The sequence below is a fragment of the Macaca thibetana genome, chromosome 1 (genome assembly GCF_024542745.1).
Source record: "Macaca thibetana thibetana isolate TM-01 chromosome 1, ASM2454274v1, whole genome shotgun sequence".
Taxonomy (NCBI): Eukaryota; Metazoa; Chordata; class Mammalia; order Primates; family Cercopithecidae; genus Macaca; species Macaca thibetana.
This window is the reverse complement of record NC_065578.1, coordinates 190794546-190812582: the sequence shown is the minus strand read 5'-3', so window position 1 is coordinate 190812582 and position 18037 is coordinate 190794546. Positions and strand designations below refer to the sequence as shown.

Genomic DNA, 18037 nt, shown 5'->3' with positions numbered 1-18037 from the left:
TCGTTTTTCCAGGTAGAACTGTTCTGACTTCAGTACTGAAGCAGCTATTTGAGTTTTAGTATCCTGTTATCAACTTTACCCGACACATGCTAATGTTCCAGAACATGGTGACTTTGACTTCTAACAAAGAAAGGAATACTAGAACTCATTTCAGCCAATCAGAAACCGAATTTTTCATTCTGAATGGAATTATATGATTCAGGATCTAAATCACACAGGTGTTGGTAGAGAAAGAGGCATACTGGTATTGAAACTTTAAACTGGCCTGTTTACTTTGTCTCTTAACAAAAACACTTTGGATTCAGGTTCTCCACAGCAGTCTTCCACTGGCCACAGTGAGGGGAGCTAGGTTTCCCCAGTCTCCAGCTACAAAAACTCAGAACATCTAAAGATCTGAAAGATGGAAAAAAGAGAACTAAAGGTAGGAAAAAAATAAATGAAACTTCCAATTCTTTCCTTATAGGGTTCCCCTGAAAATGTTTGTATGCCTTGGAGGCCACATAAACATTGAGGGGTGTTTCAACAGACAGCCTAGAAGTTGAAAGCCAAAAGGAAGTAAGGTAATAATATCTGATGTTCAGTTACAGGTGCAGATACTTTTAATGGGTTTGGAGCATGATACATTTCAATGCTCTTTATCCTATAGTTAGAAAAAAAAATGTTGTACTTGCCAACATCTTTAATATAACTCAGCATTAAGTATGATTTTTTTTTAATCCTCAGAAAATTGATACCAGATTCTTTAGTCTAGTTCCCTGAGATTCAGAAGTAAACCTTTTCAACTGTGAATGCATTTTAAAACAATGAAATTCATTCACAGGAATTTAAGATTGCTGAGAAAGAAAAAAAAAAACAAACTTGTATAGACTTTTATAATTACTAGGGTCTAAATCTGAATAAATCATATTGAGCTTATGACACTGTACCACTATATGTTTCCTATTTAAAGGCATATACTAGCTGTCTCTATTACCATAGTACAGGTGCACTTATGATAGGGTTACATCTCAATAAACCACCACAGGTTGAAAATATTGTAAGTCAAAAATGCATTCAATACCCTGATGAACCCATGATAAAGTTAAAAAATCATAAGTTGGGGAGGATGCAGAGCAAGATGGCCAAACAGAAGCCTCCACTGATTGTTCTCCATGAACGAACACCAAATTTAACAAGTATCTAAACAAAAAAGCACCTTCATAAGAACCAAAAATCAGCGATCACAAAGTGACCACAGTACCTGGTTTTAACTTCATGTTGCTGAAAGAAGTACTGAAAAAGGTAAGAAAGACAATCTTGAATTGCTGACACCACCCTTCCCCCATCCCCTGGCAGCAGCCACATAGTGTGGAGAGAAAATCTGTGCACTTGGAGGGAGGGCACAGCGATTGTGGGACTCTAGAATTCCACGCTGCCAACACTGGGCAGAACTTAGCTGTTGCCAATGGAGGGACCATTTAGACCACCCCTAGCCAGAGGAGAATTGCCCATCCCAGGTTTCAGAAACTGAGTTTCGACTACCTCCACCACCATGGGCTAAAGTGCTCTGAGGTCCTAAATAAACTTGAAAGCCTGTCTGGGCCACAACAACTGCAATACCCAGGCAAGTCCTAGTGCTCTGCTGGGCTCTGAGCCAGTGGACTGGGGATCACACGATCTAGTAAGACACCAGCCAGGATGGCTAAGTAAGTGCTTACATCACCCCTCCCCCAACCCAAGGCAACACAGCTTATGGCTCCAAAAGGGACTCCTTCCTTTGCTTGAGGAGAGAAGAGGGAAGAGTGAAAAGGAGTTTGTCTTGCAATTTGGATACCAGTTCAGCCAGAGTAGGATAGGGTACTGGGCAAAATCCTGAGCACACATTGCAGGCCCTAGCTCTTGGATGACATTTCTAGATATACCCTGGGCCAGAAGGGAACCCACTGCCTTGAAGGGAAGGACCCAGTCTTGGCAGATTTCATCACATGCTGAATAAAGAGCCTTTGGACCCTGGAAAATCAGTAGCAGTAGCCAAGTAGTACATACCATGGGCCTCAGGTGAGACTCCAAAATGCACTGGCTTCAGATGTGACCCAGCACATTCACAGGTCTGATGGCTATGAGGAGAGACCACTTCTCCTTGAGAAAAGCAGAGGGAAGAATAAAGGGGACTCTGTCTTGCGCTTAGGTACCAGCTCAGCCACGGTGGGAAAGAGCACCAAGCCAGCTCTTTGGGTCCCTGATTCTAGTCCTTGTCTCTTGGATGGCATCTCCGGACCTATTCTGGGCCAGAGAGGAGCCCACTGCCCTGAAGCATAAGTCACTTTCCTGGCAACATCCAACACATTCTGGCAGAAGAGCCCTTGGGCCTTAAGTGAACGTTGGCAGTACCCCAGCAGTACTCCTCATGGGCCTGTGGTGGTGGTGAACATGAGGAAAAACTCCTTTGCCTGGGGAAGGGCAGGAAAGGGTGGGAAGGACTTCGGTGGTTTGGGTGCCAGGTCAGCCACAGTAGAATACAACATCAGGTAGATTTCTAAAGTTTCCAACTCCAGGCCCTGACTCCCAGACAGCATCTCTGGATTCACTTTGAGCCCCTAAAGGAAAGGACACAGCCTTGCTGGTTTTGCCACGTGCTGATTGTAGAGCCCTAGAACCTTGAGCGAACATAGATAGTAGCCAGGTAATAGTTACAGTGGGCCTTGGGCAAGACCCAGTGCTATGCTGGCTTCAGGTCTGACCCAGGGCAGTCCCAGTAGTGGTGGCCACAGGGGTGCTTGTGTCACCCCTCCCCTATCTCCAGTCAGCTCAACACAGAAAGAGAGACTCTGTTTCTTTGGGAAAAAGTAAAGGAAGAGAACAAGAGTCTCTGCCTGGTAATCCAGAGAATTATTCTGGATATTATCTAGGACCACCAAGGTGGTACCTCTATGAGTCTGCAAGAGCCACAGCGTTACTGGGCTTGGGGTACCCCTTAATGCAGATATGGCTGCAGTGGCCAAAAACTTAGATCATAACACCCAAGTCCCTTCAAATACCTGGAAAACATTCCCAAGAAGGACACATACAAACAAGCCCAGACCAGACACTGACAAGCATCCACAAGCACAAGACCATCCAGGAAAACATGACCTTACCAAACAAACTAAATAAGGCATCAGTGACCAATACTGAAGAGATAGAAGTATGTGACCTTTCAGACAAGGGATTCAAAAATAGCTGTTTTGAGGAAATTCAAAAAATTTCAAGATAACACAGAAAGGGAGTATTCAGAATTCTATCAAATAAATTTAACAAAGAAATTGAAATAATTAAAAAGAATCAAGCAGAAATTCTGGAGTTGAAAAATGCCATTGACATACTGAAGGATGCATCCATCAGAGGCTCTTAGCAGAACTGATCAAGCAGAAGAAAGAATCAGTGAGCCTGAAGCCAGGCTGTTTGAAAATACACAGAGGAGACAAAAAAATAATTCCAAGTTGAACCATTGTATGTCAGGGACCATCTGTATATATTTTTGTTATTGTTTTTGATGCTACAAGTTACTATTGAATCTAAATACTGTCAACATATTAAGATCAGACTAGGTGGCAGGCTATTGGATGAGTCAACACTATAAACTCCTACTTGTATACTTGGTTTATAATCAAATCAAATTTTATCGTACATTATGTCACATCCCAATTTTCAGCCCCAGTTCACATCTTCAATAAACCTCACGAACATGAGCCATGAGCAGATAATAAGGAAAGCCTAAGGAAGCCCCAGAAGACCAAAGAGACTTTGCAAGGCAGTAACCAAGAAGTTAGTGATGTGGGTTCTGCCTCTCAGAATAGCTACTGACAAAGTATTTTGATGTTCCACATAACATTATCAAAAAATTAGCCTTTCAGGCTGTAAGGAGTTATATCCCCTTCTTTTTTTTTTTTTTTTGGTTTGGTTTTATTTTGTTTTTTGAGATGGAGTTTCACTCTGTGACCCAGGCTGGAGTGCAGTGGCATGATCCCGGCTCACTGCCACCTCCGCCTCCCAGGTTCAAGCAATTCTCATGCCTCAGCCTCCAGAGTAGCTGGGAATACAGACGCCTGCCACCACACCTGGCTGATTTTTGTATTTTTAGTAGAGATGGGGTTTCACAATGTGGGCCAGGCTGGTCTTTAAACTCCTGACCTCAAGTGATCTGCCCACCTCAGTTTCCCAAAGTGCTGAGTTTACAGGTGTGAGCCACTGTGCCTGGTCTCCTTGTTCTTATCTCTGAGGGTACATTCAGAAGGCAATGGAGAGCAAGTTAGAGCCAAAGAGATGGTTCCTTCTGCCTTTTTTTTTCTTTTAAAGACAAAAATATTCTCAGCTACATCCACAAAATCCGCTCAATGCCTTAAAGATCTTTTTTATTTTGCAACTTAAAAACAGTGTGAGGCCCACAGTGTTCTCATTAACCAGTCCAAATGTCACTCGGGCCCGGCACAAGGCCACAGGGCCAGCCTGGAGTGGCAAGCAGTGAGCCAATAGAGCTTGTAAAGTAGAAGCAGCTCCTCTTGAGCCACGTTTCACGGGAACCTGAGGGACCTCAGCATTAGTAAAATCAATTTGTTCTATCATCCTAATAGTATTATGGTCAAAGAATTACAGAGCTAGTCTGTTTAAGACAGAAGACCTTAGGCTCATACTGTATGTTACTTGATTCTCAATGCCAGTTGGTACCATTTGGTGGCAGAAAAGGCCATTTGTCTTTCTAAGCCCTTTCCTTGGGTACTTTTACCCCTGCATTACGTGATGGGCATAAGGAGGCAGCAACAAATACTGTTGCCAGACTTGTGGTGCTGAGCACATGCCAACCAACTGGGAAATGGCTGCTTCCTGACTACGCTGCTGGGGAAATTATCTCATTAATCATAGTAATATACCTGAGGGAAAATGGTGTTTTAATTTTTCGATGATAGTTATTGTTTTCCAAGTTAAACAACCAACACTGATGGCATCTGTGAGTTACAAAAGGAAAACTAAAGCAGAAAGTATAGGCATGGTCTAAGCTAGCACACCCAACAAGCCTTCAGCTGTTTCTAATCTGCCTTTCCCCTGCAGCTAAGCTCTCCTGAGCACTCTTGGTGGCCAAAGGAGTATACCTTATCAGACCCGACCTTCCACAGAATGTTGGTCAAACTCTGGCTGTCACCTAAGCTCTGATCACTTTGCCCAAAATCAAAATTTTTAGAGCACTACAATGACACTGCTCGCTAGTAGAAGTTTGCACTGTTCTGAAGAAGTTTGTGACATTATCCCCTAAAGGTCCTTGTCAAAATTCACATCACCCAGAGAATTAGCACATTAATCCCGTTAGTTAGCAATAATATGCTCATGAGGATGTGAAAAGGCCTACACTCTGAGAACACATCTCCTTCAAGGTGAAGAGGAAGCCCCCAAAATTCACCCCTCTGTACCCACCCCTCACACTCACTACTATTATCTGCCTTACACTTACTGGGACTTATATCATTAAGCTTTTATCCCAGCCTGTGTCAATCATCCAAGAACCCCTAGACTTCTAGGCCACTCTCCACACTAATTTCCATGCAGTTCTGTATGTTCCTATTTTTTTCCCATCTCTCCCAAACTTCTGTAACCCTTCCACTGTCTCCTCTATAATTCACTGCCCATGATCAACAAAATTCCCTATATCTTCAACCTATTCTCTGGATATGCACTTCACAATCTTACTCTAACAAACCAGAGTTTCTCTAAAAGCACTGCCTCCCCTGCATCCTTTTCAAAAGGTGGCAGTTTGTCTCCCATAGCCCTCACACTGCTAAGCCTGAAGTGGGGTAGTTATCCTCATTTTTTGTTTTGTTTTCAGATCATTCTTCCTTCCTCCTCCCTAAAACCCCCAGCTTTGAACCTCATGGCATCAGATTATAGCACTACCTATATGTCCCTACGTGTTGCTTTTAACTACCAATGCCCAATTCATTCTCGCTTATTTCTTGATGATTTTAGCTACTGTTTCAATGTCACTCCCTCCAGTGATACTCCTGTTTTAATTCTTGGGGATTTTCATATGCTTGTTGGTAATCCACCCCCACCCTGCCTCTCATTTTCTTGACTTCACTCTTCCAACGATCTTTTTTTTCCTTCTACTTGAGTGCTAAGTAGTGAGACCTTGCAATGATCTTGCTCTCCACTCTATCTCAGCTACTTATTTCCAAAATTAAAACCTTGTCTTTCCCCACTCTCTCTTCTCTATATCCTATCTTTCTAGCCTACTTCTATTGTTTTAATCTCTTGGATCTCCAATCTATTAACCTTTATGCTGTCCCTCAGCCCTCTATCCTTCACCCTTCTTAAGGTTCACTCTCCTTACCCAACTTAAATTCCATGGTCAATCATTATCATCATGCCTATGCATATATACCTGTCTCCCTTGCCCTTCTCTCAATTTGTTAAAACCACCATTCTAGGTAAATCTAACTCTCTACTTACTCTGGTTTGCACCCATGTAACTGTACATGGTCTGGAAAGCACACACACAAGCAAAGAACAAAGCCAGGATAACTGGTTTCACCTTAAATTAATCACCACCATACTCAAGTGATCCCTTAATACTGTCAAGCAATTATACTAAGTATCCCTAGTTCATTCACTCTCCCACTGTCCTAAGTTGTTTCACACATTTTCTCTCACTCTGCCATCCTCAATCTCAGCTGATTCACTGTCTCCAACTTCCCTGAGAAAATTGAAGCAATCAGAAAAGAACTCCCCAAGAATCTCATCACCTCATCCACCCATTTACTAATGCTGGTATTCATCTATACTCTGTCTTCCCACTTGTTCCCATAGATCAACCATCCCTGCCCTTGTCAAAAGCCAGGCTTTGCACTTGTGCACTTACGTATTCCAGAATATATCCCCAGCAATTCTTCCCTCTCACACCATCAACTATCAGCTCTCTACCATTTCATTTCAATCAAGGTACAAACATGCTATCATTTTTTGGTCTTCACTTTCCCTTTTAGTTTCTGTCCTATTTCCTGGCTCCCCTTTGAAGCAAAACTATAAAGTTGTCTGTACTTGCTGCTGAATTTCTCTTCTATTCTCTCTTAAACCCACACCAAACAGGTTTTTATTCCCAGCACTCCAACAAAAACCTACTCTTTTAAATGTAAAGGTCAATTTTCAGCTGTCTTACTTGCTTTATCATGTTTTTATCTGATCACATTTTATCTGATCACCCACTCTCTCTGGAGACACATTCAATGCTTGGTTTCCAGGACACAGAACTCTCTTGATTTTCCCCTTGCCTCAGTGGTTTTGCTGTCAAAATCTCTTTGCTGCTTCTTCTCAACATTTTACTTTGGAGTTCTTGGTCCTCTTCTCTGTCTATACCCATTTCCTTGGTGATCTCATTCAGTCTCACAGCATTAAATATCATTTATATTGCCAACACATCTCAAATTTATATTGAATTTCATACATCTCTCTCAAACTCCAAGGTCATATTTCCTATATTCCCTACTCAGGGAATATAAATGTCTTCAAGACATTTCCTACCCCACATGCACCTAACTAAACTCCTAATCTTCCTCCCAAAAATCTCCAGTTACCGTTCCTCTGCCCCCATCTCAATTAACGGCATATCCATATTTCAGTTTGTTCAGGGGAAAAACCTTAATTTATAACTCTTTTCTTTCTTTCACACCCTACATCTAATACATCAGGTAGCCCCACTGGCTTTACTTTCAAATTATATCTAGAACGTGACTACTTTCTGCCACTTCCTCTGCCATCCTCTGTTTTGAGCCACCATTATCCCTTGCTTGGATTACTGCAAAATCCTCCTAATACTTCTTCCTGTGTCTACTCTTGCCCTACAGCAACCAGAACGAGCCTTTCAAAATATGTATCTTCTTTTTCTCCGTGACCCTCCAATGGCTCCCATCTCACAGTAAAAGCCTTAGCTTTTAATAGCTTACAATCTCATACATAATCTAGCTTCCCACATTACCTCTATGACCTCATCTTCTGTTGCTCACTCCACTTCAGCCACTCCTTGCTATTCCCCACGCACACCAGGTTTTGTAGCAGCTCTTCCCTCTGACTGGGATGCTCTTCCCCAGGGAATCTGAATTATTCCCTCACTTCCTTCAAGTCTTTGGTAAAACGTTACCTTTCCCATGAGACCTACTCTGACCTCTTTATTTAATGCTATGCCACTTTTTTTCTTTTTTCCATAGCACTTACTGTCTTCCATTTATGTTTATTATCTGTCTCCTCCTGCTATAATGTAAGCTCTACGAGGTCAAGAACCTTTGTCCTTTTTATTTATAGATATATTCCAAGCATGCAGAATGGTATTTGTAATACAGTAAGTGCTCAAAAAATATTTATTGTCAATAAATTCCTGATGCCACACATTATAAAATCTGAACAGTAGAAGGTGAGTAGAGGGAGGCCTATGTAGACACGAAATATTTTGTTGGATTTTGGGGAATATTGTTGGATATTGGGGGAAGAGAATAAGAGATAAAGGGAATGATGAGGGATTTGACAAAGCATTAAAAGCAACTGCCTACCATTATCCTTTAGTCCTGGGTGCCATTCAGGCACAAGCACAGGCTTTGTGTAATAAAAGCAAACTATTAGCGCAAGTTGGCTACATAGCCTTAGGTAATACTTAACCCACTCTGAGTCTCAGTCTCTTCAACTGTGAAATTGAAATGAAACCTCTTACAGGATCGTTGTAAGACGTAAATTCAAATACACACACACACACACACACACACACACAACATGCATAGCACATTACCTAGCATGGATTGGGTGCCCTAAAATACAGGTGCTATTATTTATCAAACCCCAGTATGCCATTTACCTCCTGAATTTATGGAGACCTCAGATTCATTAATTCAGATGTAGTTATTTCACAAACCACAATTCAGCAAGAATTTCGACTCTAATTGCATCTCATTATAAAAAGGGAAATCAATAACTTCCACAAGATGGCACTGTGTTCCAGCCCTGTTTCCTTAAATACACTGGGTTTGAAATTTTGTATAGCTGTGTAACTGATGCCCTCTGCTGACTTGTTTTCTTTTTCTTGTCCTTGAGCCTTTGGCTTAGAGGATGTAAATGATGGCTTGATATGCATCCTCTATATGCTTAGTATGAATTATCAAATCCACAATGTAACCCAGCTGCCCAAAGTATTTCTCAAAAGTTTACTGACACCAATACAATCTCCACACAGAACACCAGGCATGTTGCTACAGCCAGATGCACATGCCTTCTAGTTACATGCCAGTCATAAATCAGCTGCATCATGCCACAAAATAAAGTGCACCTGTCATCCTACAGCTCTACTTCTTCTTAATCCCTTCCATGCCAACTTTAATCCTTGGCACCATTTTGGAAGGGTGAGCAAAGTTGCCTCCCCATTCCTCTCCTTGATCTCACTTGCCACACCACCCTGCAACCTTACCTGTAACTTAGAGTGATAAGAAACAAAGCTGGGAGAAAGGGGTGCAGAGGGAGAAGGGCAGACAGTGTCTTATGCTGGCAAGTATTTGGCAGGTTGGGATTTAATTCCAATGCTACTGTAAACTTTTCCTCCTCACCTTCCCCCTTTCCCACACACACCACAGTATTCTCTAAAACTCTAAGTCATTCATATTCTACTTGCACTCTTTCAGTGTGATTCAAATATAAGACAGTGACTAGGTCACTGAATTTGAGTGATGAGTAACTTCCCAGACAACCATCATACTACTTTATACCAATTGTTTTCTAGGCCTGAATCCCTGTGCCAGCAGCCACCAAAGAGGCATGCCACATTTGAGCCTTATCATCCTTCTGATGGCAGCAGTTAAGGGCTCTGGATTGCTTGACATTTTCTCAACAGAACATTTAATGAATTTTTTTATTTGCAATTTTTCTTAAACCTTTATTTATTTATTTTGAGACAGGGTCTTGCTCTGTTGCCTATGCTGGAGTGCAGTGATGTGAATATAGCTCACTGCAGTCTCGACCTCCTGGGCTCAAGATCCGCCTGCCTTAGCTTCTCATGCAGCCGGGACCACAGGCACTCACCACCACCTCCAGTTAATTTTTTAAAATTTTTATAGAGAAGTGGGTCTCATTTTGTTGCCCAGGCTGGTCTCAAACTGCTGGGCTCAAGCAATTTTCCCACCTCAGCCTCCCAAAGTGCTGAGATTGCAGGTGTGAGCCATTGCACCCAGCCAGGCACAGCATTTTTTACAAACTGAAGGTTTGTGGCAACCTTGTGTTAACCAAGTCTGTCAGTGCCATTGTTCCAATTGGCATGTGCTCACTTCGTGTTCCTGTGTCACATTTTGGTAATTCTGATAATATTTCAAACTTTATTATCACATCTGTTATGCTGATCTGTGATCAGTGATCTTTGATGTTACCATTGTAATTGTTTTGGGGTACCACAAATTATACCCATATAAGAGGGCAAACTTAATGGATAAATGTGTGTGTTCTGACAGCCCCACTGACCAGCTGTTCCCTGTCTTTCTTCCTCTTCTTGGGCCTCCCTATTTCCTGAGACACAACAGTATCAAAATTAAGCCAATTAATTACCCTGAAATGGCTTGTAACTGTTCAAGCAAAAGGAATAGTCGCACATCTCTCGTTTTACATCAAAAGTAGAAATGATTAAGCTTAGTGAAGAAGGCATGTCAAAAGCCGAGACAGGTTGAAAGCCAGGCCGCTTGTCACAAACAGTTAGCCAAGATGTGAATGCAAATAAAAAGTTATTGAAGGAAATTAAAAGTGGTACTCCCATGATACAAAACTAAAACAGCCTTATTGTTAATACAGATAAAGTACTAGTGGTCTGTGTAAAAGACTAAAGGAGTCACAACATTCCCTTAGGCCAACGCATAATCCACAACAAGGCCCTAACTCTCCTCAATTTAACAAAGGCTGAGGGAGGAGAGGAAGTTGCAGAAGAAAAGTTTGAAACTAAGAGAGGTTGATTCATGAGGTTTAAGGAAAGCAGCCATCTCTGTAACATAAAAGTGCAAACTGAAGCAGCAAGTACTGATATAGAAGCTGCAAATTATCCAGAAGATCTAGCTAAGAACATTGATGCAGGCTTCCATTCCAAGATGGCCAAATAGGAATAGCTCCAGTCTGCAGCTCCCAGAGTGATCGATGCAGAAGACAGGTGATTTCTGCATTTCCAACTGAGGTATCTGGTTCATCTCACTGGGCCTGGTTGTACAGTGGGTACAGCCCATGCAGGGCGAGTCGAAGCAGGGCAGGGCATCGCCTCACCCGGGAAGCACAAGAAGTTTGGGAATTTCCCTTTCCTAGCCAAGGGAAATCATGACAGACTATACCTGGAAAAACAGGACACTCCTGCCCCAAGTACTGTGCTTTTCCCAAGGTCTTAGTAACTGGCAGACAAGGAGATTCTTTCCCGTGCCTGGCTTGGCGGGTCCCACGCCCAAGGAGCCTTGCTCACTGCTAGCGCAGCAGTCTGAGATTGAACTGTGAGGCAGCAGCCTGGCTCGGGGAGGGGCGTCCGCCATTGCTGAGGCTTGAGTAGGTAAACAAAGCGACCGGAAAGCTCAAACAGGGTGGAGGACACTGCAGTGCAGCAAGGCCTACTGCCTCTGTAGACTCCACCTCTGTGGGCAGGACATAGCTGAACAAAAGCCAGCAGACAACTTCTGCAAGCTTAATCGTTCCTGTCTGACAGCTCTGAAGAGAGTAGTGGTTCTTCCAGCACAGCATTTGAGCTCTGAGAATGGACAGACTGCCTCCTCAAGTGGGTCCCTGACCCCTGTGTAGCCTAACTGGGAGACACCTCATACAGGTGGGTGCATCTCTGGGAAAAAGATTTCAGAGGAAGGATCAGGCAGCAATATTTACTGTTCTGCAGTATTTGCTGTTCTGCAGCCTCCACTGGTGATACCCAAGCAAACAGGGTCTGGAGTGGACCTCCAGCAAACTCTAATAGACCTGCAGCTGAGGGACCTAACTGTTAGAAGGAAAACTAACAAACAAAAAGGAATAGCATCAACATCAACTAAAGGACATCTACACCAAAACCCCATCTGTAGTTCACCAACATCAAACACCAAAGGTAAATAAAACCACAAAGATGGGGAGGAACCAGAGCAGATAAGCTGAAAATTCTAAAAACCAGAGCACCTCTACTCCTCCAAAGGATTGCAGCTCCTTGCCAGCAATGGAACAAAGATGAAGAGAATGACTCTGATGAGTTGACAGAAGTAGGCTTCAGAAGGTCGGTAATAACAAACTTCTCCAAGCTAAAGAAGCATGTTCTAACCAATCGCAAGGAAGCTAAAAACCTTGAAAAGAGGTTACAGGAGTGGCTAACTAGAATAAACAGTGTAGAGAAGACCTTAAATGACCTGCTGGAGCTGAAAACCATGGCACGAGAACTACGTGATGCATGCACAAGCTTCAATAGCCAATTCGATCAAGTGGAAGAAAGGGTATCAGTGACTGAACATCAAATTAATGAAATAAAGCAAGAAGACAAGTTTAGAGAAAAAAGAGTAAAAAGAAATGAACAAAGCCTCCAAGAAATATGGGGCTATGTGAAAAGACCAGATCTGTGTTTGACTGGTATAACTGAAAGTGATGGGGAGAATGGAACCAAGTTGGAAAACACTCTTCAGGATATTATCCAGGAGAACTTCCCCAACCTAGCAAGGCAGGCCAACATTCAAATTCAGGAAATACAGAGAACACCACAAAGATACTCTTTGAGAAGAGCAACCCCAAGACACATAATTGTCAGATTCACCAATGTTGAAATGAAGGAAAAAATGTTCAGGGCAGCCAGACAGAAAGGTTGGGTTACCCACAAAGGGAAGTGCATCAGACTAACAGCAGATCTCTCAGTAGAAACCCTACAAGCCAGAAGAGAGTGGGGGTCAATATTCAACATTCTTAAAGAAAAGAATTTTCAACTCAGAATTTCATATCCAGCCAAACTAAGATTCATAAGTGAAGGAGAAATAAAATCCTTTACAGACAAGCAAATGCTGACAGATTTAATCACCACCAGTGTTACAAGAGCTGCTGAAGGATGCATTAAACATGGAAAGGAACAACCGGTACCAGTCACTGCAAAAACATGCCAAATTGTAAAGACCATCGATGTTAGGAAGAAACTGCATCAACTAACGGGCAAAATATCCAGCTAACATCACAATGACAGCATCAAATTCACACATAACAATATTAACGTTAAACGTAAATGGTCTAAATGCTGCAACTAAAAGACACAGGCTGGCAAATTGGATAAAGAGTCAAAACTCATCAATGTGCTGTATTCAGGAGACCCATCTCATGTGCAGAGACACACATAGGCTCAGAAGAAAAGGATGGAGGAAGATCTACCAAGCAAATGGAAAGAAAAAAAAAAGCTGGAGTTGCAATCCTAGTCTCTGATAAAACAGACTTTAAATCAACAAAGATCAAAAGAGACAAAGAAGGCCATTACATAATGGTAAAGGGATCAATTCAACAAGAAGAGCTAACTATCCTAAATATATATGCACTCTATACAGGAGCACCCAAATTCATAAAGCAAGTCCCTACAGACCTACAAAGAGACTTAAACTCCCACACAGTAATAATGGGAGACTTTAACAACCCACTGTCAATAATGGACAGATCAATGAGACAAAAAATTAACAAGGATATCCAGGATTGAACTCAGCTCTGCACCCAGCAGACCTAATAGACATCTACAGAACTCTCCACCTCAAATCAACAGAGTATACATTCTTCTCAGCACCACATCGCACTTATTCTAAAATTGACCACATAGTTGGAAATAAAGCACTCCTCAGCAAATGTAAAAAACAGAAATCACAACAAACTGTCTCTTAGACCACAGTGCAATCAAATTAGAACTCAGGATTAAGAAACTCACTTAAAGCCACACAACTATATGGAAACTGAACAATCTGCTCCTGAATGACTACTGGGTAAATAACAAAATGAAGGCAGACGTAAAGATGTTCTTTGAAACCAATGAGAACAAAGACACAACGTACTAGAATCTCTGGGACACATTTAAAGCAGTGTGTGGAGAGAAATTTATAGCACTAAATGCCCACAAGTAAAGCAGGAAAGATCTAAAATCAACAGCCTAACATCACAATTAAAAGAACTAGAGAAGCAAGAGCAAACAAATTCAAAAGCTAGCAGAAGGCAGGAAATAACTAAGATCAGAGCAGAATTGAAGGAGATAGAGACACAGAAAAACCCCTTCAAAAAATCAATGAATCCAGGAGCTAGTTTTTTGAAAAGATCAACAAAATTGATAGACCACTGGCAAGACTAATAAAGAAGAAAAGCGAGAAGAATCAAATAGACACAATAAAAAATAATACAGGGGATATCACCATCAATCCCACAGAAATAGAAACTACCATCAGAGAATACTATAAACACCTCTATACCTCTATGCAAATAAACTAGAAAATCCAGAAGAAATGGATAAATTCCTGGACACATACACCATCCCAAGACTAAACCAGGAAGAAGCTGAATCTCTGAATAGACCAATAACAGGCTCTGAAATTGAGGCAATAATTAATAGCTTACCAACCAAAAAAAGTCCAGGAACAGACAGATTCATAGCCGAATGCTGCAGAGGTACAAAGAGGAGCTGGTTCCATTGCTTCTGAAAGTATTCCAATCAATAAAAACAGAGGGAATCCTCCCTAACTCATTTTATGAGGCCAGCATCATCCTGATACCAAAGCCTGGCAGAGACACACACAAAAAAGAGAATTTTAGGCCAATATCCCTGATGAACATCGATACAAAAATCCTCAATAAAATACTGGCAAACCAAATCCAGCTGCATATAAAAAAGCTTATCCACCATGATCAAGTCGGCTTCATTCCCCAGATGCAAGGCTGGTTCAACATACACAAATCAATAAACGTAATCCATCACATAAACAGAACCAATGACAAAAACCACATCGTTAGCTCAATAAATGCAGAAAACGTCTTTGACAAAATTCAACAGCCCTTCATGCTAAAACCTCTCAATTAACTAAGTGTTGATGGAACTTATCTCAAAATAATAAGAGCTAATTATGATAAACCCACAACCAATATCATACTGAATGGGAAGAAACCGGAAGCATTCCCATTGAAAACTGGCACAAGACAAGGATGCCCTCTCTCACCACTCCTATTCAACATAGTGTTGGAAGTTCTGGCCAGGGCAATCAGACAGGACAAAAAAATAAAGGGTATTCAATTGGGAAAAGGAAAAGGGGAAGTAAAATTGTCCCTGTTTGCAGATGGCATGATTGTATATTTAGAAAATCCCATTGTCTCAGCCCAAAATCTCCTTAAGCTGATAAGCAACTTCAGCAAAGTCTCAGGATACAAAATCAGTGTGCAAAAATCACAAGCCTTCCTATACACCAATAACAGACAAACAGAGAGCCAAATCATGAGTGAACTCCCATTCACAATTGCTACAGAGAGAATAAAACACCTAGGAATCCAACTTACAAGGGATGTGAAAGACCTCTTCAAGGAGAACTACAAACCACTGCTCAACAAAATAGGACACAAACAAATGGAAGAACATTCCATTTTCATGGATAGGAAGAATCAGTATCATGAAAATGGCCATACTGCCCAAGGTAATTTATAGATTCAATGCCATCCCCATCAAGCTACCAATGACTTTCTTCACAGAATTGGAAAAAAACACTTTAAAGTTCATATGGAACCAATAAAGAGCCCGCATTGCCAAGACAATCCTAAGCCAAAAGAACAAAGCTGGAGGCATCACGTTACCTGACTTCAAACTATACTACAAGGCTACAGTAACCAAAACAGCATGGTACTGGTTCCAAAACAGAGATATAGACCAATGAAACAGAACAGAGGCCTCAGAGATAACACCACACATCTACAACCATATGATCTTTGACAAACCAGACCAAAACAAGAAATGGGGAAAGGACTCCCTATTTAATAAATGGTGCTGGGAAAACTGGCTAGCCATATGTAGAAAGCTGAAACTGGATCCCTTCCTTACGCTTTATACAAAAATTAATTCAAGATGGATTAAAAACGTAAACATTAGACCTAAAACCATAAGAACCCTAGAAGAAAACCTAGGCAATACCATTCAGGACACAGGCATGGGCAAGGACTTCATGACTAAAACACCAAAAGCAATGGCAACAAAAGCCAAAATAGACAAATGGGATCTAATTAAACTTAAGCGCTTCTGCATGGCAAAAGAAACTACCATCATAGTGAACAGGCAACCTACAGAATGGGAGAACATTTTTGCAATCTACCCATCTGACAGAGGGCTAATATCTAGAATCTACAAAGAACATAAACAAATTTACAAGAAAAAAAACAAACAACCCCATCAAAAAGTGGGCAAAGGATACGAACAGACACTTCTCAGAAGATGACATTTGTGCAGCCAACAGGCACATGAAAAAATGCTCATCATCACTGATCATCAGAGAAGTGCAAATCAAAACCACAATGAGATACCATCTCACACCAGTTAGAATGGCAATCATTAAAAAGTCAGGAAACAACATGCTGGAGAGGATGTGGAGAAATAAGAACGCTTTTACACTGTTGGTGGGAGTGTAAATTAGTTCAACCATTGTGGAAGACGGTGTGGCAATTCCTCAAGGATTTAGAGCTAGAAATATCACTTGACCCAGTGATCCCATTACTGGGTATATACCCAAAGGATTATAAATCATGCTACTATAAAGACACATGCACACGTATGTTTATTGCAGCACCATTCACAATAGCAAAGACTTGGAACCAATCCGAATGACCATCAATGATAGACTGGATTAAGAAAATGTGGTACATATACACCACAGAATACCATGCAGCCATAAAAAAGGATGAGTTCATGTCCTTTGCAGGGACGTGGATGAAGTTGGAAACTATCATTCTCAGGAAGTTATCACAAAGACAGAAAACCAAACACTGCATGTTCTCACTCATAGGTGGGAACTGAACAATGAGAACACTTGGACACAGGGCAGGGAACATCACACACTGGGACCTGTCGGGGGGTGGGGGCTGGGGAAGAGATAGCATTAGGATACTTAATGCAAATGACGAGTTGATGGTTGCAGCAAACCAACATGGCACATGTATACCTGTGCAACAAACCTGCGCATTCTGCACATGTACCCTAGAACTTAAAGTATAATAATATAATAAAATGAAACAAAAACAATTTATTTCTACTAAAAAAAAAATTGACAAAGGTAGCTACACTCAACAACAGATATTCAATGTAGATAAAAGAGCCTTCTATTAGAAGGTGTCATCTAGGACTTTCATAGATAAAGAGGAAAAGTCAATATCTGGCTCCAAAGGACAGGTTGACTCTGCTGTTAGGGGCTAATGCAGTTGGTGACTTGATATCAATGCTCGTTTGCCATTCTGAAAATCCCAGGGACCTTGAAAATTATGTTAAATCTACTCTGCTTGTGCTCTATAAGTAAAACAACAAAGCATGGATAGCAGCACATCTGTTTACAGCATGGTATACTGAGTATTTTAAGCCCAGTGTCAAGCCTACTGCTCAGAAAAAAAGATTCCTTCAAAATATTACTGTTCATTTAAAATTTGTTTCCATGCCTGCTAACACAACATCCATTCTGAAGCCCATGGATCAAAGAGTAATTCTGACTTTCAAGTCTTATTATTTAAGAAATACATTTTGTAAGGCTATAGCTGCCATAGTGATTCCTCTGATGGATCTAGGCATTGCCATTAAGAACATTTGTAACTTGTGAGAGGAAGTCAAAATATCAACATTAACAGGAGTTTGGAAGATGTTGATTCCAACCCTCATGAATTACTTTGAGAGGCTCAAGACTTCAGCGGAGCAAGTAACTGCAGATGTGGTGGAAACAGCAAGAGAACTAGAAGTGATATGTAAAGATGTGACTGAGTTGCTGTAATCGTATGATGGAACTGAAGAGATGAGAAACTGATTACTACAAGTAGCAAGAAAACT

The 18037-nt window shown here is 41.3% G+C and overlaps 1 protein-coding gene across 1 annotated transcript in view; it reads left to right on the top strand.

Annotated features, from left to right (window-relative positions):
* The window catches only part of C1H1orf105 (chromosome 1 C1orf105 homolog), a 48430-nt gene continuing 30393 nt past the window's right edge, over positions 1 to 18037 (top strand). The window contains exon 1 of the mRNA XM_050768016.1: positions 1 to 421. Coding sequence (XP_050623973.1) covers positions 401 to 421 — 21 coding nt within the window. The 5' untranslated portion in view covers positions 1 to 400. The remainder of the gene's footprint in view (positions 422 to 18037) is intronic.